The sequence below is a fragment of the Podarcis cretensis genome (genome assembly GCF_951804945.1).
Source record: "Podarcis cretensis genome assembly, chromosome: 16".
NCBI lineage: Eukaryota > Metazoa > Chordata > Lepidosauria > Squamata > Lacertidae > Podarcis > Podarcis cretensis.
In genome coordinates, this window is record NC_137186.1 from 41,649,737 (window position 1) to 41,677,388 (window position 27,652).

The following is a 27,652-nucleotide window of genomic DNA, read 5'->3' on the forward strand; positions in this document are numbered from 1 at the left end:
GGCAAGCACTCAATGGCCTGGGCACGCAGATTGGCATTTTCTCCTTAGGTGCTTCTTGTCACTCTCATCTTTTCCTGCTCCTTTTTCATGGCCAACAGCAATATGCTTTGAATGCCAATTGCTGGAAACTACAGGAGAGCACTGCTGCACTCAGCTCTTGCTTGCGGGCTTCCCACAGGCATCTGGTTCACTGTGTGGAACAGGATACAAGGCTAGATGGGCCACTGGCCTGATCTAGCAGGCTCCCCTTAACTTCTTATATTCCTTTGGCCAGAGTTCCTATTATGCAAGGTGTGGATAAACATCTGTGGGTGGCAGAATGGGAAGAGGTATGGGTCCACTCATGGGGATATTATGGAAAATCTGACCCACAGGGCAAACTCCATTGTGAAGTTCGCCAGAGAACACCTTGCCAAAGGCACAACTTGTACGCTGCCTGTGTAACCACACGGAGGTCAAAATGGTCTCAAAACTCCCATCATCTCTGACCACTGCGCACGTTAGCAGGAGCTGATGGGAACTGGGAGTCCAGTAACACCTGGGAGGGTCTCTGCCTGCCATAAAGAAACAAAGACCAGATTGACAGCAACTCACAGAGCAGCACAGGACAGGATTAGTCACTATAGCCCCAAATCCCCAGGTAGGAAAGTTTGGCCAGCCCAAAATGAAACAAGCAGCACTTGGTCATTTCTCTGCTTTATAGCCCTAGTGATAAAGTGTCTGTATTTGAAAGAGGGGTAGTTTCTTTGCAAAACAAAGTCAACCCTTTCATTTTAGCAACAGCTTAGTGGCTTCTTGAAACAGGTCTAGATCCAGCCAAGAACAAAGTGCTGCTCTGCTTCAACTGTGCTTATGCTCAGCCAGGAAGACAAATATAAAGAGATTCAAGTTCGAGCTCCCAATTAATCCGGCTGAGGATTCAGTCACTTTAGCTTCTGTTTAGCTCAGTACCTTGAAACACCAAGCATCCATCTGACAAAACGAGTGTTCCAGCCAAACAGCATCTCCTCTGCTAACTAGTTAAGCTCTGAACTGTAATCCCTTTAGAATGATGATTTCAAAATAACTTCCAAAGAGCTTTAGAAGTAGCAGCAGAAAGTTGAACAGACCCCAGTTATGCATCTTGTCAAAACATTTAAGATACTGGCATGATTCAGTCAGTACTGCTAGGATCTATGAGTAAAAGTCTGCAAGGACCTGGCCAGATTCTTCAGAAGCTGTACCCAGATCTAGGCTTAAGAACACAAGAAGAGTCCTACTGCATCAGGTTAAAAGCTCATCCGGCCCAGCATCCAGTTCTTACAATGGCCAACCAGATGCCTATAGGAAGCCTGCAAGGAGAACCTCCGTACAACAGTGCTTTCTCCTCTTGTGATTCCCAGGAACTGGCATTCAGAGGCACAGTGCAACAGTGGAGGCAGAGCATACCTCTTGTGGCCAGGAGCCACCGATGGCTTGAAGGGTTCGGAGAAACCGAAAGCCGAAGGAACTCAAAACAGGTGGCCGCTGGGGCCTTAAGCACAGGCGGCAAAAGGTCCTACTCAGCTGACCAGGCAACCCCCCTGCAATTTAACCCAGGGATGACCAATCCAAAAACATCATGTTGCCTGCCAATCACACAGGCTGTTATTGCACGGCCTGGATTCCCTTCGGTTCCTCAAGGGAGCGCTGAATCCAGAACACGAACAAGGTTCCGGGTAGCTCGTCAAGGAGGGTGCCTCCCCACAAACTAGCAGTGTAAACAGAAAATGGGGTGTGTGTGTCATGGACTGTTAACCTAATGGCCCCACTTTATTCTCCCGCTAGCAGTGCTCATTTATAGCACCAACTCCTTCCAGTTTTAGCTATGCCCCTTCCTTAAATGCTTAACTTAAATACAGTCTGGTTATTTCAAAAAAGCAAAACTCCCCTCCACCTGCTTTCTCTACCTGTCCATTTCCCCTTGCCCTCTCCATCTATTTCCTCTGACCTGCTCTGCATCAGACTTCCTTCCCCAGGGATCAACTTTTCTTTCCTAAGCACTCTTCTCCCCTGCAGATCAACACATCTCAGTGCCACAGTGGGGGTGAAGCAGCATCCTCCAGGATCTGCATACATGAGTTGCCAATAGACTATGTAACTCCATCCTGGATATGTTTGTTTTTCAAAGGAGTCCCACAGAAGCCAATGGGGCATCACTTACCCACTGCTTGCGAGCATGATTTCTCCTCTTGAAGTATAAGATCAACTTCTTCCGCATTGCCTGGTTTCTGCGAAGGAGAAGAAAAGGTAAGATTTTGTTAAAGTGCCTCTCTCTCCTTCTCCTTCTCCTTCTCCTTCTCCCTCTCCATCTCTCTCTCTCTCTCTCGCACACACACACAGTTCTAGCATCAGTCTGCAAGGTAATTGCTCACAATGAGTTTTCTCCATGGAATGGTCCTCAAGAGGCACATACATGCTTCCAAACCATGCAGAGAAGGTTCCAGCAGCATTTTCTCTGGTCCACGTTTTAAACAGCTGCAGAAGTTTAACTGAGCACCTACATGTACCTGTCACATGCAAACTGCTTATACAGACGGTTCACACGAAGGTGGGAAAAAACACAAGTCCTTTGGAATTACAGACAACCTGAAGAAAATTTCCCAGCACAACTTCAGTGATATTATTTTTATTATTTATTAAATTTGTATACCACCCTTCATCTCAGGGCAGTTCACAACATGTTGATGGATAACTGAACCCAACAGAGTACAAAAGGCTATTTGAATGAAGTTCTTTTTGCAGTAACTTCATTGAGCAGCTACAATAGAAGTGTACATCTACACTATTGTTTTGAAGGAACTTCTGTGTACCTCTACACCACAAACTTGCATTATTACAATAATTATTAATATATTATACACACACATAAAATATAGTGCATACAACCTATAAAACACAAAATATCTTCACATTTTAAATTGATGAATATAATTTTTATACAGTATAACAAACAACTGCTATATATTACTTTTATGTAATAATTTAGATAAACTGTCATTCATAGAATCGTGGGAATAGTAGCATTTTCAAGAGAGCAAAATTAGGATTCTCTAACAACACTCTCAGCAACCTACCATTACCAGAAATCTTTAGGGGAAGCTAAGACAGCTGAAGTGGTATAAAACAAGCATATATTTAAAGTGAAGACAAGCCGCAGATATTTGCATGTGACCAAAATTTTGCCTGGTCACTCCTCACATAAATCTAAATCTCTTTGGGCTGAAGGCAGGGCAACCCATTTGCCTTCAATGCCACCCAGGAATCAGCTGGTGCAACCCAATAATAAGTGTGGCTCGAGGCAGATGACCGTGCAAGCGAGCGAAGTTACGTGCTGCAATAGCCCTTTAGATTCCCTGTGACTTTGCTTAATTGACTGAGCTCTGAAAATCATCAGGCCAACCTGGGGCATATGACTTTTCAGTTGCGGGCCAGAGACCATCCAATCAAAATCTATCTTTCCTATGTTTGCTATCTGTTGCCACAGCTGTGTGACTCTCACCAAAGCTGAGCCCGCCCCAAGCCTCCCTTTGTGCCCTAGTAGACTCAGAAACGATTAGCCAGGACAGGTACATACATACTTTGTGGAAGTGGCCTTTTTTTAACCAGCTACATGAGGTGACAAGCTAACACCAGGTTCCCAAACAATGGCCAAATTGAGCCCCATTTTCTCCAGTTTTGCTGCAAAGGCTTTGATGTAAAAATAGGACTCAATTTTCAAGGTATTGCTCGGCAGGGTAGCAGCTTCCTCCTTTCAACTGGAAAACAAGAGCTGACCCTCTGAATCAAAAACCCTCTACCCCTATAAGCAAAAGCAACAGCAGAAGGAGAGCCCTCTGTGGTTAACCCAATTACAGCCAGCAAGAAGGGCAAGAGAAGAAGCAGGTCCACCATTAAACAATTCCATTACAAAGCAGTCTGTTCCGTTTTGATCTGGTATGCTTAAAAACAACAACAGAACATCACCCCTCCGCTGCTGTTTGGAACAGCATCTGCCTCTGCAATTTAATTAAGTACCACAATGCTTCAGCTTGATTTATTTTACATGCATGTTTCTAGCTCTCATGGTGGGAGCAACAATCAAGCTTTTCGGGGGGGGGGGCAACAACTGTGAGTCACTGAATGCTAAACAACAGCAGTACGGCAATGCCCACAAGCCCGTCCCTATAAACTTCGTGCTTGTTGCCCTGGGTTCCTTCAGTAGGAAGGCCAAAATAAAAAATGAATTGCTAGTAACAACAACAGTAACACCTCTGAAGATGGTTTGGAAACTTCAGCTGGTGTAGAATTTGGTAGCCAGGTGTGCCTCACTGTGGTAAGACGGTTTGAGCGTATTACACCGATGCTGGTGTGACTGCACTGGCTGCCCGTTAGTTTCTGGGCCCAACTCAAAGTGTTGATTTTGGCCTATAAAGTCTTAAATGGCTCAGGACCGCACTAACTCAAGGACCACCTCTTCCTATATGAACTGACCGGGACCTGAGATCAACATCTGATACTCTTCTACGTGTGCCTCCTCCACAAGAGGTCCAGAGGGTGACAACATGAGGTCCAGAGGGTGACAACATGAGGACGGGCCTTTTCTGCGATGGCATGCCCACTTATGGAATGCTCTCCCCAAGGAGGCTCAACTGGCACCTTCATTACATATCTTTAGGCGCTGGGTGAAAACACTTCTCTTCAACCAGGCCTTTGGCTGGTCAACAACTATAGCCTTTTAAATGTGCTTGTGGGAGGGGGGTGTTAATGATTTGTTTTTCTTCTTGTTTTTATTATGTATTTTATTTGTGTTTTTATATTGTATTGCTATGCTGTGACGTGCGGTATACAAATTTATTAAATAAAAATAAAACAAAACCAGTAGGAACAACAAACATGAAATAAATGGCAGATCTTTAGGTCTGGGCATCCAGCCTCTGGACCCCAGGCTTAGTTCTTGGTATCATGCAGTGGCTTGGGGAGATAAACTGAATGTCCCAGGTTCGAGTCTCAGCCCAGATAGCAACTTACTCAGTGAGTTAGAAAAACCATTAAATTTCAGCTACACCCCCCCCAAACACATGAGAATAATAACAACACCCTATTCTGCAGGGCTCTCATAAGAATAACAGATGTTATCTTTATAAAGCCCTTTGAGAAAGTGCTACGTATATACTAAGTGTAGAACCAAAATGGTGCAGCCCAAGGCTGGAGGATCTCAGGAGGCCTGCTGGGGCCTCCCCATTTCGCTTGCGAGGTCATTTTGGTGGAAGTCATGCTCACCCATTCTACACTTGCTGCCATATATGGGGAAGATAAGAGCAGCACCTCAAAGGAACCATCAGGAGCTTAATTTCCCCATTGTTGCTCTGCAGGAGCAAGGCACACTCCCACTTCCCTCTCCCAGCATTGCTCTTTGAAGCAGCTTCTCACTGCTCCTTTAAACTTATGAGAATCGTGAGTTTAATGGAACACCACAAAGCAGCTTCCCAAAATCTTTCAAATAGCCCTGCACTGCTCCTTTAAATCTCCAATTTTCCCACCCTGCGCTTTGAAGTCCCAACAAATGGGGCTTCAAAGCACAGCATACTCAATGTCAGGTGACTGACAGATGGGTGACCCCTCCCACCTGCCAAATTTAGCTAACCAGGAGTGGGGAGCCTCAACGCAGCCAGAAAGCTCATCAAGTGACTTTTTCCAGTCGTCATCTCTCAACCAAACATATCTCACAGGGTTGTTTTGAGTACAAAATGGTTGGGAAACTACTTTGAAAAAGTGGAGTACAAAATGCAATAAATAAGAATTCATTATGAGGCAACTAATAAACATCAAATTAAATGACAACTTATTTGTTTAAGGTGTGTTTATCCTAATAATAGGTGTTCATGGAGAGCCAACCCAGTTTACCCTATACCATTGTGGTTGCATATTTTTATGAAAGTTAATTGCTCAGCAGATCCTATTCCCACCTTGTTGTGTGGCCTAGTGGTTAGAGTGTCAGACTCAGCCCTTGAATGCGAGGGTTCAAATCCCCACTCAGCTGTGACACTCACTGAGTGACTTTGGTCCAGTCACTGTTTCTCGGCCAGACCCACCTCACACGCTTGTGGTGAGTATAAAATGAAGGAGAAGAGAGTCAGGAACACCCCTTGAGCTCCTTGGCAAAAAGGTGGGATATAAATGTAGTAATGCATAAGATGAATAAGAAAACCCCGTTGGAATTGTGCAAAAACCACAAAGCAACAACCCAATTAAGCAGCAAAGGTGAGCTCCTCCTCTTCTGCCCTCATTAAGGACGGTCATCTGTGAAGGGCCTTCCCACGTGTGCTAAAGGTACCAGACCAGAAATCAAATCCCTGAAGGTAAGGAGAAGGGCTTCTGGTGCTCTTTACATGTACAAGGGAGCGGCTCCAAAAGTGGGGAGGGGGGCAGAGAGAGAAAGACAGCGGGAGAGGGAGTGGAAGACCATCCCAGCAGCCTCACCTTCTCCCTTCTGGGCAAGACAGCTGAAATAGTCAATAACAATCTTTTTCAAAAGCAAACAGGGTGGGGGAGAAGCCTTGGGAACTGCTGGCCCAATCCGAGAGCAATGAAGGAGACTAGCAAGCCGTAACACAGAGACTCCAAGCACATCAAAAGGGCTTTACAATACCTGCCTCAGTTATTCAGTTTTGCTGGACCCCCAAGGAGGTTAATATGGAGGAGTGAGTGAGGCTGAGCTGGCTCTGTGCATTTGCAAAGAGTTTCAAAAGCTGCAAAGCATTTACAAAGGGGCTGGGCTGTCTTGGTTTCCTTACCTTCTGCACCCCACCACGCCTTGTGCGAGGGAGGGGGCACTCTGCGGATCCCACTCCGCTTCAAAAGGCTCCTGTGAGCCCTGGTGCGCTTCGCAGCCAGTCCTCGCTACGTGCCACTGCCGTTACTTAGAAACCGTTTGCGAGAAGGTTAATTCGGGCCATGTCTCGGAGGAAGCACATGTCGCGGTCCCTGGAGGCAGAGCAAGCAAGCGAGGCTGCAGAATTTCTGCAGCACAGCCGGCAGAAGGTAAAGAACTGACACACACCAGTGGGAGAGGCGCTCAGCGACTGCAAACAGCACTTTAGAAAGGTCAGAACTGCAACACGCCACCACCTCCCCAGCAACGATCTTCTAACTGTTTACATTGATTAAAAGGGAAGGAAAATCAGAGATGGCAGAAGCGCTGGGGAGTCCTAGAGGGTGGGGCCAAGCTAAGCACACAGAAGCTCACCTTCGTAAGCAATGCAGAGGTTACATTTTTGGCTCTAACGGGCTCTTCTTTATTAAAAATAAATTGTAAAAAAATCCCCCAGACCTTGAGGGGTACTTACATATAAAAAGTAGCAGGGTTATTTTTTTTTTGCTTTTTTAAATGTCAGCTGTCCCTTTTGCCGTGGGAAGCTGTCTGCATGAAAAGATAGCTGCAGGGTTCGGTGCTGACTTTCATTTTAAAAAAAATTTAGAAGTTCATTTAGTACCATTTCCAAAAATGTAACAGGGGAGGTCTCTGCATCAAGACACTTACAATCTAAAATTCAAAAGGCAATATATGAAGAGGAAGGAACTGGAGGCTGAGAGCAAAACAAGGGAAATTAGGTTTATTAGCAGTGGGGCAAGGGGACTAGCTTTGGCCAACGCAGCATGACCAGGCTCTTCTGACTTGTACTTGGGCTGGACATGCTGCTTGCCCACGACAGAGGCTGATGCTGCACACCCAGATTCCCTTCACAGCCTCAAAAGAGGGTCCTGGGCAAGCACAATTCTGGGTTAGCTCCTGGTTCCAACTTTGGAGTGCCTTACATCAGAGATAAGGGACGCAGGTGGCGCTGTGGGTAAAAGCCTCAGCGCCTAGGACTTGCCGATCGAAAGGTCGGCGGTTCGAATCCCTGCGGCGGGGTGCGCTCCCGTTGCTCGGTCCCAGCACCTGCCAACCTAGCAGTTCGAAAGCACCTCCGGGTGCAAGTAGATAAATAGGGACCGCTTACCAGCGGGAAGGTAAACGGCGTTTCCGTGTGCGGCTCTGGCTCGCCAGAGCAGCGATGTCAATCTATGTGAAACGTCTGTAGGGTCAATAGCCAGCATAAGCAAAGTTTATTCCCTCTGCTTAAAAGCCACTGGGCAGAGAGAACAATTCCACCTTAACGCTCTCATCGGGCACAGTTCCAAGCTCTTTGGAAAGGGAGTCTGTGAAAGAAGTTTGGTGTTTTGTATTCCCTGGCCCACAGCCACCTGAATATCTCTGGCCAGCCTCCAGGGGGGTTAACAGCTTCAGTATATTGTGTAAACGTATGCTGCACGTAGATTAAAAACCCCAAAGCCAGGGAGTGGCTGGCGGGGGAAAGGAGAGAGATAAAGGCAGCGGAGATATAAGAGAGGCCAGCTTTCCTGAGACGAAGCTGGAGCCAAGAGAGAGACAAAAGCATGTCTGTTAGGTGGTCACAAACTTTTATCGCAGGTATTACATTACACAGGAAGCCTTTTGACTCATCCAAAAGCCAGGATCAACATCAGCAGAGAGCTTGGCAAAGGGGAATGGAAAGAAGGGGACCAGGTAGGGCCGGCGGTTCAGATGGCAGAAATAAAACAGAAGGAGATGCCCGGGAGCTGAAGAGGAGCAACCCACTTGCCCTTCCAGTCTAGGAAGAGATTTCTGCTGGCGGGTTTGGATGGAATGAGGCAACCCCAGTAAACAGGAACAGAGGGTAATTTCGTTTGGTCTGCATTTTAGAGAAGAAGCTTAATTCTCAGTTCAAAGATTTATATGTGTGTTGGTGGTGTAATGTGATCCATGGGTGCTTGGTCCATGTCTTGAGCTAGCACATCCCCCAAGCTGCTGGACCTTCTGAGTTGCACTGGGTTACCACAGCAACAGAGCAGAGTTTGAGTGTACGACTTGCTAAGTCATTCACCTTCCCTTTGGTTCAAGAATGCAGAGAGAGGTATAATGGTCTCTAGGGCATTGCCTTCATTATGTTCTTGTATGCATGGGGGCCCTGATGCAAATCCTGATGCTGCCCTGTTTGCTGTCAGGGTCTGACTCTGAATCTGTGAGAGTCCGGGGAAGAGGCTGTGAGTTTTACAGAGCAGCGTTAGCTAGCATGGTGACAGTGTTAGCGGATTTCTCTGTACCTATGTATCTTTACTACAGAGACCAGAAGATCTGTATTTAGTAGATAGCAGTGTTCAGCTTTGTCTTGTGTCTGGAGACCAGAAACACTTCGTTACTTTTAGCTGTGTGGCAGAGGAGTTTTTCCCTAACCGGGACTCTGGAAGAAGCTGTTGTGCTGGAGCAGGAAATCTCTGAAGACTCTGCTGAGACATCACAGTGGCTGAGGTGTGGTGAACTAACAACCACCTTCCACAAGTCACCAACATGTGTGTCAGAGGTGCTCTGCAACTCAGTGGCAGGAGTTTGCATATTGCATGCAAAAGGTCTCCGGTTCAACCCCTGGCATCTCTGGTTTAAAGAAGGATCACAAAGCCAAACTGGTTCTCCCCAGATACTACTGGGCTCCCAATTCCCACCAGCCCCAGCCAGCCTGGCCAATGGTCCAGCCCTTTGTGTTGGACTCATAGAATATGCGGAAAGGGTGTGGCTCTGTGGAAGAGAACCTGCTTTTCGAGCTGAAGGTGCCAGGTTCAATCCCTGGCATCTCCAGCTAGAGTTGGAATGCCTCCCCTCTCAATCCCTGGAGAGCTACTGCCAATCAGTGTAGACAACACTGAGCTAGGTGGACCAAGAATCGGACTCTATATGAGACAGCTTCCTATGTCCCTATGCCAGGGATGATGGGAGATGTAGTTCAGCAAAATCTGTAAAGCACCGGGTTGACTACCCTTCAGCTAGAGGGACAGGTAGAAGGACCTGTTGTAAAACAGCTTTCTATATTCCTACTCGTACTTTGCTTGCCACAGTTCTTGGTACTTCATCCACTTGGGTTGAGGTGGGGCAGGGGAGAGGGAATGGTACATAGTATTTGGGAGTCAGGGGTTGAGGGAGAAGGAAACCACCAAGGCCAGCAACATGCTTCTCAAGCATTTTAAACAATTCATCGAAACACTTTCTTGCAAGCTCACAATAACGGAATGGGAAACTCTGAATGCTAGGGAGCAGAAAAGGGACGTGGGGAGAATTTTTAATTGAGGAGATTGCCAGCTGTGTTTAAAAGGGGAAAGTGAATCAAGCACCCAAGAAGACTATGCAAGTAGGTGGCCACCTTGGCAACTTGCTGCATACCTTCAGCATGAAACAGAGCATATTACAGAGAAGAGAAGGCAAAAAGGTCAAAGAAGGAGAGAGCCTCCAAAAGCAAGATTTTAATAATTGAAAACAGTAGGAATGCAATCCTTTTATAGCCCAGCTCTTACCGGTGCAGATTCATTAGGGTCACTCCAGGCTAAAGGCATTTGAAGCTGTAGCCCAAGGAGGGGTTGGTAGCAGTGGGATTGCAGCACCTGCCTTGGAAGCCGAAGGTCCCAGGCTCAGTCCCTACTGGCATCTCCAGGTGGGGCTGGGAGAGACTCCTCCCTGAAGCCCAGGAGAAGAGCTGCCACTCAGTGGGGACAATACAAAGCCAGGCGGCTCTTCATATGCTGGACATTAACTTCCATCAGCCTCAGCCAGGATGACATGAGCTGGAATCTGACCGTGTGTGGAGGGCCATGGGTTTCCCATCCTTGTGCTAAAGGATCCCATGTTATTTGTTTATTAATTTATACACTGCCCCAGCTACAAGACAAAAAATGACTTCAAAGCAGTTTACAACTCTAAAATCAAGATATAATTAAAATTAACCAAAGCCGTGCACCGGGGAATCAAAACATCCTTAATTAAAATATACAATAAAACTATCAATCAAAAAGCCCAACAGTTTGGAAAGAACAGCTAGATCAATAAAATCAGCTCAGGGGACCACCTGCCTAAACAGATGAGTCTTCAGGAGCTGGTAGGATGCCAATACTGATGAGGCTCCATCAGAGTTGGCATTCCGCCAGCTCCCAAAGACATACCTGTTTAGGCAGGCATTCCCCTGAACCCAATTTCTGCTACAAGGAAGGGAAAGGCCTCTCTCTGCCTAAGGTCTGGGAGAGCCACTGAAAGTCAAAATAGTGCCAAAGCTGGGCTGGACTCACTAGAGGCCAGATTTTACATTAAGGCAGCTTCTTGTGTCACCACCACAGCTAATGTACAAAGTCACAGTGAAGCTCTTTAAGCCACACTGCATCTTGGTCTCCCAGGGAGCTGAATGCAATGATTTAGAAGCTCCTGAAATTGCAGATGCAGGAATGAACTGGGGCATGAAATTAATTTTAACTGTGCACTGTTAAAAGGCAGAAACATTAAACATCCAGGCATTGGTTACGTGGATCAAAAGGGCACACTGTGCACAGGAAGCGAGGGCAGCCTTATGGGGCCAATTGTTAAGAATGACATGCCAGAATGGAGACTCATCATCACATCTCCAGGCCCACAAAAATGCAACAATGACATACCTTGGTAGCAGTGGAAGGAGGGGAGAAGAGATAGAAGGAAAGGGAACAGATAGGAGGACAAGGGGTTTCTGGGTTCAAAGGCTCCCTGGGCAGCCTCAGAACTGATTACATGACTTAAATCAGGGGTGGGCTACCTTCCGAGGGTAACATTAGCCATACACAAGAGTATGCCCATTAAAACTGGTGGAGATGGCTAACTTCACTGAGTAAAACGTATTTGGATACAACCCTATGGTTTCTTTCATTTTAGTTAAACACACAGAGAGACAAGTTCCTAGTCCTTGTTAGTTGTGCGGCACTGCGACCGCAGAAGCCAAAGATAAGAGGCAAGAGGAGGTTAGGGGGCTGGCAAGGGCTTCTCGCAGTCTTCAATGCTGTTTCTCAGTCCAACTACAGCCTTGGGCTCAGTGGCAGAGTATCTGCTTTCCATGCAGAAAGCCCTAACTTCTCCAGGTACGTCTGGCCCTGCGTTGGAAAGCTGCTGCCAACCAGTGTATGGAAATACTGAGCCAGGCAGACCTGTGGGCTGCCTCAATATAAGGCAGCTTCTGGTGTTTGTTCCCCTCCAGGTTTGCTGTGCCAAGTCTCAGCTGCACAGGGCCACAAACGCCAACCCAGCAGTCCATTCCGATTTTATCTCCTCACTCACTGGCTTGGGCTGACAGCCTCCGGGCAGCAATACAAGTCTGCTGTGGCTGTTCTTAGGGCGATAGCATTACACTCCCTCCTCTAGCTGCACTGTGGCTGAGCAGGCAAGGGACACTCCTCCAGAGGGGACCACAGAGGATATACATTACCTTCATGTTCCCCTCAGTGCGTTCCTGAATGCCAGGGCAGCCACCCACAGCTGACAAGAACCGTATTTAAGCTATCCAATGAGGTGAGCCACTAGGAAACACGCAAGGACTGTGACAAATGGCCTTTAAATCCTGAGCTGCACCTATCAGGGTCTGGGGTTGGTGGTGGGAAAGGGCATGCACACTGCCTCAGCACCAGTATCTCAGGGTCCCAGCATATGGCATGAAGCAGGGGTCAGCAACCTTTTTCAGCCATGAGCCGGTCCACCCTCCCTCAGACCATGTGGTGGGCCGGATTATATATTTTTTTTGGGGGGGGGGATGAATGAATTCCCATGCCCCACAAATAACCCAGAGGTGCATTTTAAATAAAAGGACACATTCTACTCATGTAAAAACACACTGATTCCCAGACCGTCCGTGGGCTAGATTGAGAAGGCGATTGGGCCGGATCCAGCCCACAGACCTTAGGTTGCCTACCCCTGGCATGAAGGCATAAGGAGCCACCACCCTGCTAAAGCTAAGTGGGTGTGGATCTGGTCAGTACCTGGTATATATGCCACCTTGGGATCTATGATGGAAGACATGAAGAATATAAATATAGGAAATGCAATGCCACACCAAAGACCACCCTGGCCAGCTCTGGCAGGGGAGCCTCCTGGGCAGCATGGCATCTGGCGCACCAAAAGAACTCCAATACTGTCTCACATACACACCGCCTGAAGGGGAAGCACTCAAGGCCTGGGAACTAGAGAACTTGGGTGGGGGCTGGTTTGTTCCTTCAGCCCACCTCTCCAGTCTTGGCTGCAGCAAGGTTTGAAATCTGTAGGTCCACAACAGGAGACCTCTCCCACCTCCTCCAGCTGGTGATGCATGGCAGAAATAGTTTTGCTTATTCTGGATCAATTCCTGGATTTTATTATCTTATTATTGGTGGCGTAACATTAACCTGCAGCACCCACAAACGCAGGAGGTTGGCAACAAGCCTACTAGGCCGCCCCAGAGGAGGCAGAAGAAAGGCCTTCACAGTTGTCCTTCTCCCATCATGGAAGCCCAACCTCCTTCTGCCCACTGCTGTGTGAATGTCAGCATCCTGCCCAACAAAAACACATATTGGGGCTCCGTCAGCCATCCCAACCCAAAGCTAATAACAAAACACCAGGGAGAACATTAAAAGTCCCCACAATAATGAACAGGTCCAGGGAGCATTATAGGCAAGGCAGGGCCAGCACAACTGTTAAGGAAAGCGAGGCAGCTGACTCAAGCAGCAGAAGCGGGGGGGGGGGGGGGGCGGGCAGTGGCAGGAAGAGAGAGATGCATCTCGCACACAGCCTGCCATGTGGCCCCTATGTTAGCCTGCTGCTCTCAGTACAACTGAGCATATTCTCCTGTCACTTGCCAGTTCTGTCAGCTTCTGTGCATGGAAGGTGCCACCCTTTCCTTTGCTTCAAACGCCAAATATGTATCAGGAAAGCCAACATATTAATGTAATGATGGAACCAGAACAACAGAGATAAAGCACAGTGCTCCCAGCTCCCTCCCCTCCTCTCTGTCTGTCTGTCTGTCTCTCTCTTTTACACACACCCTTCGCTACAGTTTGGCTCAGTCTTCCAAAGCATGGCACTCAGTTGGACAACAACTCTCATCAGCCCCAGCCAGCATGGCCAGAGATCAGGCATGATGGGAGTTCTAGTCCACAACATCCAGACGTGGCCAGGTTGAGGAAGCCTGATGATCTACACCAACTCAAAACCCACACCTGATCTGCTGTAAGCGCTGCTGTAAGATGACACACTGTGGTTGTGGTCTCTTTGGGGGAAGGACAGGAAACTAGACTTAAGTTGCAAGGCTTCACTTCAGGATAACTTCTGGGTCAGGCTGGAATTTCCGACCTGAGCACCAAGGGACCTGGCCTCACTCCCCTCGTCCCAATCCTCTGGCTGTGCTGACAAAAGCCACCTTGCTCCCATGGCTAGTGCAGGATCCTCTACAGACATCCCAAACGAGCTCTGTGCAAGTGCAGAATCCTGTTTGCTGAACTGCTCAGGGATGGTGAAAAATGCCATGATTCTTCAAGTCGTTTCAAATCTCCCATCCAAACACAGGCACACAAACGTCCCCCAATTCCCTTCTCATCACACCCCTTCCTGTTTTCCAACAGCGGATTCCCTCCCTCATCCCACCCTCACCTTCCACAGCAATTACCCACAACACTCTAGCCACCCCTGCTCCATCTCTCCGCTGGCTCCAAATGACAAACCACTTAGGACATTTTGCTGCTTCAAGCCTCAAAAGCAGGAAACGCAGCACGAGGGCAAACAGGAGAGATGTCCCCTCCTGCTTTTCTGTCTCGGCTGCGGAGGAAGAGATTTGAGGCAGGAAGGGCAAAGAATCTCTTTCTCCCCCTGCCTTAATCTCACTAATGCACAGACATTTGAAAGGAAGGCGGGGAGGGAGTAGAGAGAAAGAGATGGAAGAGGACTTTATTGCCATGTACTTACATTTTAATGTTCTCATGGTATTGCCTTGTGTCTGAGGGTTGGTTGTAGAGTGGCTGAAAAGGAAAAGGAAATTTGAAGTGTAAATCACAGCGTGGGCTAGCGTATCATAATTATGGAGCGCTGACAGCAAGGCACCCTGTACCACTTATGAGCTTTGGCTCCCAGGGAGCTGAAGGCACGCTAAGTCCCTACAACTCCAAACGTCAGTGCCAAAGGCCCACTTGCTCCACCGCCCGCCCACAGCCTTCCACCATCACCTGAGATGCTTCTCCTCTCCATTCGCTTCTACTTTCTTCCCCAAGGTGCTGCCTGCCTGAGTCACTGCAGAACTAAGAATACACTGTTCAAAAGCAAGCTTGTTCAGAAACAAGCAATTTGCAACGTAACTCCTCTGAAGCCCCATGTGCAACACAGCAAAGAGTAGCAAGCTGGGAAGGGGCAGGCTATTACTCACTTTATTGTGGAAGAAAATGTTCACGTTGCACACATGGGAACTCAGGGGATTGGCCGGGGATGTGGGGAGTGTGGCTGCAAAGGACAGAGCAACCTCCACAGCTCAGTGGTAAAGAACAAGCTTTGCATGCAGAAGGTTCCACACAATCAGTGCTCAGCATTTCCAGTTTGAAAAGACTCTCAGGAAGCAGAGTTGACAAAGATGCAGCTGAGATGCTGGACAGCTTCTGCCACATAGGGCTCATCCCCACTTCTGTGCATAGAAAGCACAGGTCAAAGTGGTTTTCTGCTTGACCCACGCGTTCTAGGCACAGGTCTGAGGGGCTTTCCCCTTGCCCTGCTCCTTTCCAAGGCAAAACCTGCTCTTCAGCAACTGAATGGAACAAATGGCAATTCATGAGAAACCTGAATTGTCATTTGCTCCAACTGAGTGCTAAAGAGCAGTTTCCCCCAGAAGGAAGCAGCAGGACTCAGTCCGAGCAGAGCATGCTTAGGAACATAGGAATCTGCCTTATACTAGATTGGGTCATTGATCCATCGACTGGCAGCAGCTCCTCAGGGTTTGAGGGTGATGTGACCCCACAATCCCAGCTGCCTTAGGGCTGGGGTTGGGGCCTGGGAGGGAGGATGGGTGCCCTGCTTCTACACCTTTAAAGGGCACGGAAGGGGAGAGCGTCCTGCTGGCTCCCTATTCTGCCACCAGCCAGGGAGCTGTGAGATTCCCTAGCAATGACCAAAGATGTCAACCAGCCGAGAGGGGGAGGGGGAGGAGTGAGAGTCATGGGGGATGACCTCTGTCCTGCTGACAAAGACTCAGTCGCCTCCACCACTGGGAGCAGACCCATGATCCCATTTGGAGGAGTGTGTGCCTCCAAGTGCTCCAGTGCCATAGGAGGAAAGAGTCTTGCGAGTGAGCAGGCCACATCTTGCCTTTAATAGCTGGCAGAAGGGGAGCGGCTATTTGCCGAGACACATTTGCAGCTCTCTATGGTCTCAAATCCTTGATGCAGTTCTCAAACTCACTTTGGCGTTCTGTACCTATAGCCTGCCCTGCACCATTGCAAGTCTTGAGAAAAGCTTTCTTACTCTCCACGTAGAGATGTAAAATTTACAGAAATTGTCAAGCTTCCCACCCCCACCCCTGGTTTTTCTAGAAGAAACTTTCCTCCCCTTGTGACAATGGCAGAAATTGCAGAAATTGCATTTTGCGCTTGCATTTGAGAGTTGTACTCTCAGTAATCATCTGTAATTATCTGATACTGTGCACAGTCTTACATAAAGGTCTCCCTGCTGCATAGTTCTAGAAATCATTTGGACACCTTGCCTTAACATTTTGCTCACCATTCCAAAAGAAAATATTTCATAATCCCACCCATCCCCAATGCATCCCCCCCAAATCTTCCTTCTTTTGGGGGGAGGGGTGCAGAGGGAGATTTTGGGGCAGTGGAGATTGAATTCTTTCCAGGGCCTTCACATCTCTACTCTCTCATGAGAGCCTCTGCTGTGGAATTTAGGATGGGAGCCTGGGCAGCGAGGGGACCTTCCCAACCCCACCTGGAGATTCCAGAGAATGAACCTGGGACCTTCAACATGCAATGTGGATGCTCCGCAACTGAGCCCTGGCTCTTCCATGGTATTCGGAGGTTTGTTATATGGCATAGTGAATTTATAGTAGTGTTTTTAAATGTGTTGAAAGTCTCTTAGACACCTTTGGGTAACAAGCAACCAACAAGTATAAATAATAATAAACAATAATAGCAACAACTATAATGATGGACCAAAGACCTCATTGAGCTGGGATATACTTTATGTATGTTCTTTTGACCAATAAACACCTAAGCATCAGGACAAAGATGTATCAGAAAGCCTAGCCTAGCCTGAAACCACATTTGGCCATACACAGGGTTGGATCCATTGCTAGCCCTACTCAGAGTACACCCATTTAATTAATTTGTTAACAAATTTAATTAATGCAGGCCCATTAATTTCAGTGGGTCTACTCTAATTAGAACTTAGCTGGATACAGATGTTAACTGCTGCATTTATATTTAATGATCTTAAACTGTGAACCACCCAGAGAATGCGGCTGAATGGGCAAAGTGTACAACTTTTTAAACAACAACAAATTTCATAAAGAAGGGATTGTGATTTGGGTCCCTAGAGAAAGCAAATGGTGCAGCAATTCAAGAATTAAAACTCACTTTCACCTGGAACAAGATATAACAGCTGCTCAGGGTGAGCCTTGAATCCAATCTTGATAGTGGATCTATTCCCTCCCCCCACATATCCTGACGATGTTTGGGAAATTTATCTAATTGCTTTGTTTCAATACTGCAGAAGGGTTTGTTGACACCCACCCACTCTTGCAAGACTCTCCCCGCTTCTCTCCTCTCTATCCGTTTAATTTTTCAGACAGAAAACAACAAAGCTATAAAGAAAACATCATTGGAAAACCACAAAAAAAGGTAAGGTCAATAAATACAGTCCAGTAACTTTAAAAATATGCACACACACATACCCAGGGTCTATTTCCCTAATTTCCAGGTGGGCAGCTATGTTAGTTTGTTGCAGCAAAACCAACAGACTTGTGGTATTTTCAACACAGACAACTCAATGCTGAGTTCCTTTCATGTACTACAACAGAATTCAGAGACTGTGGAGAACACCAACCTGTACAGTAAAGCTCTGTTTCTGTTGGTTTTTAAAAGAGAGAGAGAGAGAGAGAGAGAGAGAGAGAGAGAGAGAGAGCTGTCTCCTCCTTGCCTTCTCCCAGAAAGATATTTTGCATGTCTAAAGACTACATGTTCAATCTCTGGCACTGCCACTTCAAAACATATTGACTATTAAAACACCCGCCAGAACTGCTGCTGGAGTGTCACTGCAAGTCAAAATAAGACAGCCCTGGGGGAGGTGGAGCAGCCGTGTGATTCTTGCGTCTTCAAAACAACAAAGCCCAGACCAACCCAATGTGTGAATGTGACTGAAGCCCTTCTGGGGAAACATCCTGTCGCTCAGTGACTTCTCTGGGCCTTCTCACTTAAGGAGAAGGAACAAAGTGCCCTCAAGGCCACCTTAAGCAGCTACCTCCTCAGACATGACTAACACTTGGCTTATGAATCATTCATCAAAATTATGGCCATACTTGGGCTGCTTCCAGATGAGTAATGCAACCAGGGCCTTCGGAGTTGAACACTAGTCATGAGTTGGGAAGCTGCAGAATGTCCCAATTTTTTCGGGGTCAGCACGACAAGTTCTCCCTGTCTGCTGTGCAAGTTGAGGCCAGCACAAGCTAGAGAAAGCGACTTGCACAGGGGATTTCCTCAAGCAAAGTTTCAGAGTGAAAGTTTGAAAATGAGTCGAGTGGAAGCCAGGCAGACCAAATGGCACAGCTTCTCCTGGGATGTACTGCTACACCACACAGGTAGATGGGTTACGGTTTGAATAACCCCCATGCATTTAAAAAACGAAACAGAAAACTAGGAAGTCAGAGAGAAGGACTTTCTGTCTGAACATGTTTGTGTGTTTTTTTTAATCTGTAAGGAGGCACATCCTCCTTGGCCACTGGGCCATGCTAGGTGCAGCTGGTAGGATTTATAGTCCAGTAACACGCGGACAGCACAGGGTTGGGGAATGCAGGATTGATGCATGGCAGCTTCATAGGTCATAAGTCTCCTCTTGATGGAGCCAGGTGGAGGATTCATCTCCCAGTTTACCTCCATCCCTGTTTTTTTTTGGGGGGGGGCACCCAAGCTCTTGCCGTGGGCACAGGTAGCACTATGCCACTGAGTATATAGCACGTTATTCCCAAAATCTGAACAAACACACTCTCATGTGCCGGAGTAGCCACAAGAAGGGCTTAGACAATTAAAAAGGAAATCTGTTTCAGTGAAATGCAAATTCTGCACCAAGAAAATGAATTAGTTCAACACACAATGAAATTATAAATATGATGTGACTTGAATCCAAATTAACCTTCTGTCAATCACAGAGGAGAGGCAAAGAGTTATAATGAGCACTGGTCCCACCCACTAATCACTGAAAATTCTGCTGAGACTCTCCCCTCCACAATCTTAAGTACTAAAACAGTCATCTTTAAAAAAACAAACAAACTGAGATTTGCCAGTGGGCAAGTTCTACACTGCCAGTACCAATGTTCCACACTTGAACTGCCAAATCTACAAAGCCACAGAGGTAAGTACTAGGGATGTGATCCTTGTGGGGTATTTGACTTTATGTACAGACCCAACCAACAGAAACTAATAGCACTCTATGTTAACATAGCTGTCATTGTATGGACTACTGTAAAATGGAGCACATCTACACTATAGAGTGAAAGCACCCTTCTACCATTTTAAAAGTCAAGGCTCCACCCCCCACCCAAGAATCCTGGGAACTGTAGTTCGTTAAGGGAGCTGACAGTAGTCAGGGAACCACCTCCAAGAGGTGCAATTGACAACATCCCGCCGGGATGTGAATGCAGTCAGGGAGAGGAGGCCCACCAGCAAATCAACAGAAGACATCAATAGCGTTTAATTTTGAAAGGATGGGAGGCCCACAGCGGGGAAGGGGGTTGGGAAAGATTTTTTACTTGAAATGATTTAATTGCTCCAAAGAGACCAGCCTATTTTTTATGTTTAAAAAACTCTGAAAGACCACAGTGACATCCACCATCACCCTCATACCATTTATGAAGGCGCACTCCAGGTGGCTTTCATTCATAGGCAGGGTGATAAGCCACAGTACAAGTCGCTTACGTACTGCAGCCCAAAGGCATCATCACAGCTGCCTAGTAACCACAGACAGCAACCAGAGTGTCACGACCGGACATGAAAGGCAGCAGCCAAAGACCAAAAGGAGCCCTGCCCACAATTCACTGTGCAATTTACATCCAGCTGCTTCCTGCAGCCACTGGGCAGGCTAAATTTAACAAATTTCATGTAGGAATTGAGGGGTATAACCTGTTCAAAAGGAATAGACCGAACAGGAAGGGAGGAGGAGCAGCATTATATATAAAGGATGTGTACACTTGTGAAGAAATCCATGACATGGAGCATGAAAAGCAGACTGAGAGTGTATGGGTAAAAATTGAGGAGAGAGAAACAACAGTGACCTTCCTGTGGGTGTCTGCTATAGACCGCCACGCCAGACTGAAGGCTTGGATGGTGCCTTACTGGAGCAGATTACCAAACATTAAAAAAGAGAGAAATAGTAATCATATCTGTTGGGACTCAAACTCTGCCAAGAGTGTTAAGGTCTGACAAATTCCTCCATTGCCTCACTGACAATTTCATTTCCCAGAAGGTGGAAGAACCAACAAGGGGATCACCTATCTTGGACCTGGTCCTCACCAATAGGGATACAGAGGGAAGGGAAAACTGAGCGTTGGCTACACACTCTGGATTTTAAAAAGGTCGATTTCTAAAAGCTGAAGGAACTACTGAGTGTGATCCTGTCATCAGAAACGCTCAATGAGAAGGGAGTCTAAGAAGGATGGGAGTTTCTAAAAGGAGAAATACTGAAGGCTCAAATACAGACAATTCCAAAAGTAAGAAAAGTGGGAGGCATCTAAGGAAACTGGTGCGGATGCATAAGGAGCTTACAGATGAGCTGAGAGTTAAGAAGGGCATGTATAAGAAATGGAAGAACGGGGAAGTCATAAAGGAGGAGTACACACGAGTAGCCAACTGTTGCAAGGGGAAAGTCAGGCTGGCTAAAGCTCATAATGAGCTTTATGAATGAAAGTTTCTTTGGCTACATCCGAAATAAGAGGAAAAACAAGCAAATGGTAGATCCCCTGTGTGGGGAAGACAGAGAAATGCTATTAGGGGACAGAGAAAAGGTGGAACTACTCAACACCTACTTTGCTTCTGTCTTCACCTAAAAGGAAAGCAATCTCCAACCTGGTGATAACAGAATATATGATGTAAGGAGGGAGCTGCAGCCTAAGATAGGCAAAGAGGTAGTAAGGGAACACCTAGCTACTTTAGATGAATTTGAATCTCTAGGGTTTGAAGAGCTGAATCCAAGGGTACTAAAGGAGTTTGCTGTTCTTGGATAACAGTTGAGGTCCCTACACACTGGAAGCAAGCAAATGTTGTCCCCATCTTCAAAAAGGGGGGAAAGGAAAAGGAAGACCCAGGTAAATACTAACTGGTAAGCTTAACATTGATACCAGGGAAGGTACTAGAACAGATAGTTCAACAGTCGGTCTGTGAGCACTGTGATTACTAAAACCCAACATGGGTTTCTCAAAAATAAGTCATGCCAGTGCAGACCATACTGGAGTGAATGGGCCAATGTACGGCAGCTTCCTCTACATTCTGTTGTCACCAGGCAGGTGTTCTCAGCCCACTGGCCCTGTCTGCTAAGCTTCCTGCACCAGAATCAGGCCATTCTCAAATCAGAGGGAGGCTTCCTTGCAGATCTCGCCGTCATGCAGATGCTGGAGTCAGTCTACCTCCTTCTCAACCATTTGGCTACCCTCCAAAACTCCAAGGATGGCAAGTAAGGGCAGGGGGGAGGAAGCATGCAGGGTAGGTGGGGGCGGCTGTAGGGAGAGAGAAAAACACTGTATGTATATTTGTTAAAATCACAGACAGACTTACCAACTCCACCTGAGGTCCCAGCCCTTCCAGAATTCTGTGCGCTGCTTCCGCTTTTTTCTGCAATAGTGAAAAGGAAAATAGGAGAATGCTAAATGACTTAACAACTGGAGTCCCACACTTGCAGGTTTCACTTGCTTCCCCGCTCCCTCAAATTTTCCCTCAAAGGCAAAGGGCCTACAGATTTAGCCTCATTTCCCTCCCCACCCTTCCCCAAGGCAAGAGGAGAAAGGTTAAAAGCGCAGAGAGAGAGAGAGAGAGAGAGAGAGAGAGAGAGAGAGAGAACACCCTCCCACACACACTGCAATGTCACAGACTGGGAAGGGTTTGAACGGCTGCCAAGCTGAAAAACCCAAACAAGAGGCACACACAGGAGAAAACTCTCACGTATGCTTCAAGGTCTCAGCTGCAAAAATGAACCACGGGACGGGGGAAAGGATATACTCCGCTTGTGGTGCCTTAGTGGCAACCTAGCACAAGACACTCACACATCAAAAAGCCTTTTTCTCTCTCGCTGCGACAAACAAATTCTCTTTCACTTTCAAATTGTCTGGGTACTGTGCAATCACTTCAGTGGCTATCCAAGAGTGGAGACATTGTGGGAGAGAGGGGAAGGTCTGCTTTGCCATGCCCCCTTTTCCAGGAACTGGCCTTGTCAAAATGATGTGGTCAGAGTAGCACCACCATCCTTGGGTCATCTGCCCTGACCCACCCACCAGCACTCCTCCCTCTCCTCTTTATCTTCCTGCTCTTTTCCTCCCCAAGCTAGATTACCTCGTGCTCACAGAAATATACACAAAACGAGCACACATGCTCTTGAGGGGACATGTCAGAACAGGGCTTGGAAGAGTCACGGCTCACGGCACCAAAGCGATTAAATAAAATATGACCTTTCCACTCACACACAGGCTGCTTTCCCTGATGATTCTTACTAACAGCCTGGTAAACCTGCTACCTAAAAGCCAATGAGGAACGAAAGCGAAGAGGGCAGGTCCAGGAACAGACGGGGCTGGAGACAAATCCTTCAACAAATGGAGCATGGGGCTTAAGGCACCTTACGGGAGCAACACCCTGAGCAAAGGAAGTTGGTTCACCCCTCTCTGAGAATGTATCATCAAGATCATTTGAGGAAAACTTGCTCTCGCCTAACAGCCTTTCAGCTTCCCAGTGCATGGCACCAAAAGGAGTGGATATTATTCCTTGACCATGCTTGTTAACAGAGAGTTCTTATCAGCATTGGTAGTTTTGAGTATGCAACCATGGGAATGTAGTTTGTAATAATCTCATTATAAATATCTCCCAATTAGCTAGCATCCAAATTAAAAACTAGGCACTGTGCAATTAATAAAAAGACGTTTGTGTTTCAACCATACTGCAGTTTAGTGTGACAAGAACCTGCACATTTCCTGTTTCCTATTCCTCCTCCAGCATAGACATGGAACATTTGGAAGTTTTCACTTCTGATTTCAATTAGGAACCATTTAATGTAGGGCTCAAACTCTTAAGCTGTGGTTAATGGTTTGTTTAAACAAGCAAGCTTCATAACCCATGGTTTGAAGTTGGCTTGTTTCAAACAAACCATAGTTTAGATTAAACAGTTTGTGGGCTGTAAGAAGAGTTTTATAAGACCTCATCACAATCGCACTAGAGGAGGAAAAGGGCACACACAAGCCAGCGTATCTCTGAAGCTAATTTTCACCATGCAAATTATGGCTTTCTGTGGCATTCAGACATAAACCATTGTTTTGTCATATGCAAATCAACTGGATAATGTACTGGACTCAAACACTCCTCTCTTGCCCATGTGGAGTGGGGGGATGTCTACTTCTTAATTTGCGGCAAACTATAGGCTGTCAAATATAGAAAATTTAAGTTTTGAGCAGACCACAGTTTGCTATATCTGGATGAAACAGTAAGCTGTTAGTTGCCGCACATTAGAAGGAGATGTAAAGGAGAATGGGCAGTAGGGTCTCATGAGGACAAACCATAGTTCTGAACCAACAATCCTCCTCAGAGATTTACAATACAAGAAAAAAAATATATAAAGAACAATGAAGAAAGTAGAAAAAGAAGTTACTCTGGATTAATCATCACAAAGATGGATGGAGAGATCTTATGGGGGGGAAATTAAGACCTGAAAGTTTCTGGCCCTTTGCGGGGTGTAGAAAATAACCACCTTGCAAGCAAGAGTCTGACAAATCAGTCAAGAGAATGAGCTCTTGTCAGGGACTCAGCGGGAGCGCAGGGAGGAGAGGAGATGGAGAGCGAGGGGGAGCAATCCGAGGGCAGCGTAGGAGAGGATGACAGCAGCCCGATAGATTCCGTGAGCCTCTCCAGCGAATCGGAAGATACACAGAAGGGGGCGCCGATGGGCAGGGCAAGGGGGGACCCAAGGGGGACACCCCAGAAACAAGGGGCCAGCGGGGACTCCCAGAGCAGCAGTTGGAAATCAGGACCAGCTTCCCCACCAGAGCGTAGTGGGGGGGAGGAGTCCCAGGTATCAGAGCCCACATATTCACCACCAGCGAGAGAAGATGAGTCAGGGGTGGCCACGCCTCCATCGGAGAACGAGGGAACGGTCAAGAGGAAAGTTGCAGGCTGGGCGCGCGCGCCAAGTTCAAATGTACAGGCGAGCGGCACAGAAGGTAGCCCGGATAGGGAACCAGGTCCTAAAGCCCGCCGGAAGGAGGGGGAAGAATCATCAGGGTCAGCGTCAGAGGAGTCCAGAAAGGATGTAACCCTAGCGGGCAGGAGGGCCCAGAGGAGAAAGGAACTTAGGAAGAGGTGGAGCAAAGCGAGAGTCTTAAACTGGTGTGGAAGGGGAGGAGACTCAGACGGGACTTCGCCGGTCTAGGGTTGAGACGTAGAGCTGCGCGCTGCGGCTTTAAAATGGAAACTGAACCTCAATAAAGACTTTTGTACATAACTACAGCCTAGCGTTGGTCCTCTGTGAGCTGGGACCTAGAGGCAGCTCTGACAGCTCTGAACCAAGAAGTCCCTGTTCAAATCCCACCTGTATCATAAAAGTCATTAGATGGCCTTAAACAAACCCTGACTATCTGCAGTATGGGAGTAACATTTCTGGACTACCTTACAAGGCTGTTGTAGGAACTTTTGAGATAATGCATGTGCACTCTAAGCCGTGATATAAATAAAATATTGTAGGAAGAGGCCTAATGGATCAGAACAAAAAGTTCCATCTAGTCCAGCATCCTGCCTTCCCAAAGCATTCAACCAAATTGTTCTTTCATTTTACTTACTTAACTGTATTGCCATAATTTCAGTGACTTGTAATAATCCAACAACAGGGAACATGTTGCCCTTAGATGTTGCTAAGACCCCCAACTTCCATTAGCCCCGGCCAGCATGGCCAATGGTGAGGGAAGGATGGGAGCTGTAGCCCAATAACATTGAGGGGGGGGTCGTGGCAGAATAACCCTGCAGTAACCAATAAAAACAGGCAGGAGACGAGAGCAATGTGAGAAAGATCCAAGAGAAGTAGGTAGCATCAGAGATTCATATGCAAGGATGGTCAGAGAGTAGATGAAGATCTACTGATAGATCTGGGCTGATAGGCAGTTGACCAGCAAAGATTCTGGCTCCCAACTGTTTAGCAACAGCAGCAAAGCAGCTTTCCTCCTCCTTTCTAAATTTAGAAAGGCAAAAAGCTCAGTAGGCGGATTTTTCACGTACTGGTAGTGGAAGCAAGAATGCTCAGAGGCACAATGCTCCTTAATTCTAAGGTCACATGCACACCATACATTTAAAGCACACAGAAAACTGTAAGAATCCTGAGAACTGTAGTTTACCCCTCTCATAGAGCTACAATTCCCAATGCCCTTAAAAAAACTGCAGTTCTCAGGATTCTTTGAGGGCAACATTGTGCTTTAAATGTATGGCACCTATCTAGCCTAAGAGTATCTTGCTAGATTCTGAGCCACTCTCTTGGACCTGGCTCAAGTTGGTGGATTCCAAGCGGTGTTAGAAACTCAGATATATAAACTAGGTGCCAAACAGCTCATTAAATCAAGGTTATAGTCACCAAAACAGAATGTCTAGTTGCCATTTTGTGGTAAGTCTAATTTTTCAAATGATGGACTATCAGTTAAACATCTGGCGAGTTCAGATAACAACCTTGAGCTAGGTTAAGAACTTTGAGAACTTAAAGAAGAAAAGTCACTTGATCCAGGGACAGTCCACATATATTGGCCTATTCTAACCTCTTTTTCTTGATGGTGACTGCTCCTGCTCAGGCTGCACAGAAAGGGCAATTTGGTTCCAGAAATTCATTCTAATTGTGCAGATTAAATAGAATGGATAGAATTCTACAGGATGTGGTATTAATGTGTGGAAACAGTTAAGATGTAATGATCCCCAGGAATGCACCTCCAGATGGTGGAGATGTCCGGTGCCATCCTGGCACCTGGACATCTTCACTTGGTCGCAAGTGGCCAATAGCCAGGTGCAAAATGAGCCTAGTGCCTGGCTAATTTCGAACACTGATTCCACGGTTCTAGCAACAACAAAATAGATCTGCTTGCCTCTGCCATACAACCATCTTGACTACTTGCTATCAATAGGCTAAAATACTAAATATTCTGTTTTCATTATCATCATCCTCTCATGCCTAACCACTTGAGGAGAATACTGACCACAAAGGATAAAGTTGGGCTTCCTGATCTGCCAAGCATCTGGGCATACACAGCTGGCAACACACATTTCTTGGGTGCTAGCACAAGTGACCTCAAAAGATGGTTCAAGTGGGGAAGTTTAACTCTGCAGGTGGCAAGGGCAGAATGCAGCAGGATGGTTGAGAGGGCAAAGTTCTCAGACTCTTCCTTGAAAAAGAGGTGCTGGGTCTCTAGTCTGTCTGGAAACACCCACTATAGAAATGCCATTGCCCCTTGACCCTGGAGATGTGGGGACTCTAGTTGTTCAGCAGCATTATAGCAATTTTATTTGTTATTGCTATATGGTTTCATTGTATCCCCAGGGACGCAGGTGGCGCTGTGGGTTAAAGCCTCAGCGCCTAGGGCTTGCCGATCGAAAGGTCGGCGGTTCGAATCCCTGCGGCGGGGTGCGCTCCCGCTGCTCGGTCCCAGCGCCTGCCAACCTAGCAGTTCGAAAGCACCTCCGGGTGCAAGTAGATAAATAGGGACCGCTTACCAGCGGGAAGGTAAACGGCGTTTCCGTGTGCGGCTCTGGCTCGCCAGAGCAGCGATGTCACGCTGGCCACGTGACCCGGAAGTGTCTCCGGACAGCGCTGGCCCCTGGCCTCTTGAGTGAGATGGGCGCACAACCCCAGAGTCTGTCAAGACTGGCCCGTACGGGCAGGGGTACCTTTACCTTTACCTTCATTGTATGTTTCAAACTGCTATGACATGTTTATGAATAGTGGTATATAAATATTTTTGTAAGTAAGCAAATAAACAAATTATGCTTGCTGAGGGGCACTCTCACCTATAGGTTTCGAAACTGAGCCCTTGCACTGAAAACAGGTGCCAGAGCTGAGCACTAGGGAGCTAAGTTTAAGCTATGGGGAATCAGCCCTAAGAACATAAGGAGAGCCCTGATGGATCAGACCGAAGACCCAGCGAGTCCAGCGTCCTGTTCTCACGGTGGCCAGTCAGATGCTTATGACCTGACTGCAATAATATGTGGGGTCCTAGTGGATACTTGGGATTCCTACTTCTGACTCTCAGCAACTGATATTCAGATGCATCTTTCGTCTGCCAGGATAGGGGGAGCACAGCCACTGGGCTAGTGACCATTATCCTCCATGAACTGTTCT

The 27,652-nt window shown here is 47.0% G+C and overlaps 1 protein-coding gene across 19 annotated transcripts in view; it reads right to left on the reverse strand.

Moving 5' to 3' along the window:
- Positions 1–27,652, reverse strand: part of NCOR2 (nuclear receptor corepressor 2) — a 352,014-nt gene that overhangs the window by 173,094 nt on the left and 151,268 nt on the right. For all 19 annotated transcript variants that reach the window (XM_079957706.1, XM_079957722.1, XM_079957718.1 and 16 more), the window contains exons 7-9: positions 21,865–21,921; positions 14,807–14,859; positions 2,183–2,249 (exon numbers count right to left, since the gene is read on the reverse strand). In XM_079957706.1, the coding sequence (XP_079813832.1) occupies positions 2,183–2,249; positions 14,807–14,859; positions 21,865–21,921 (177 nt within the window). The remainder of the gene's footprint in view (positions 1–2,182; positions 2,250–14,806; positions 14,860–21,864; positions 21,922–27,652) is intronic.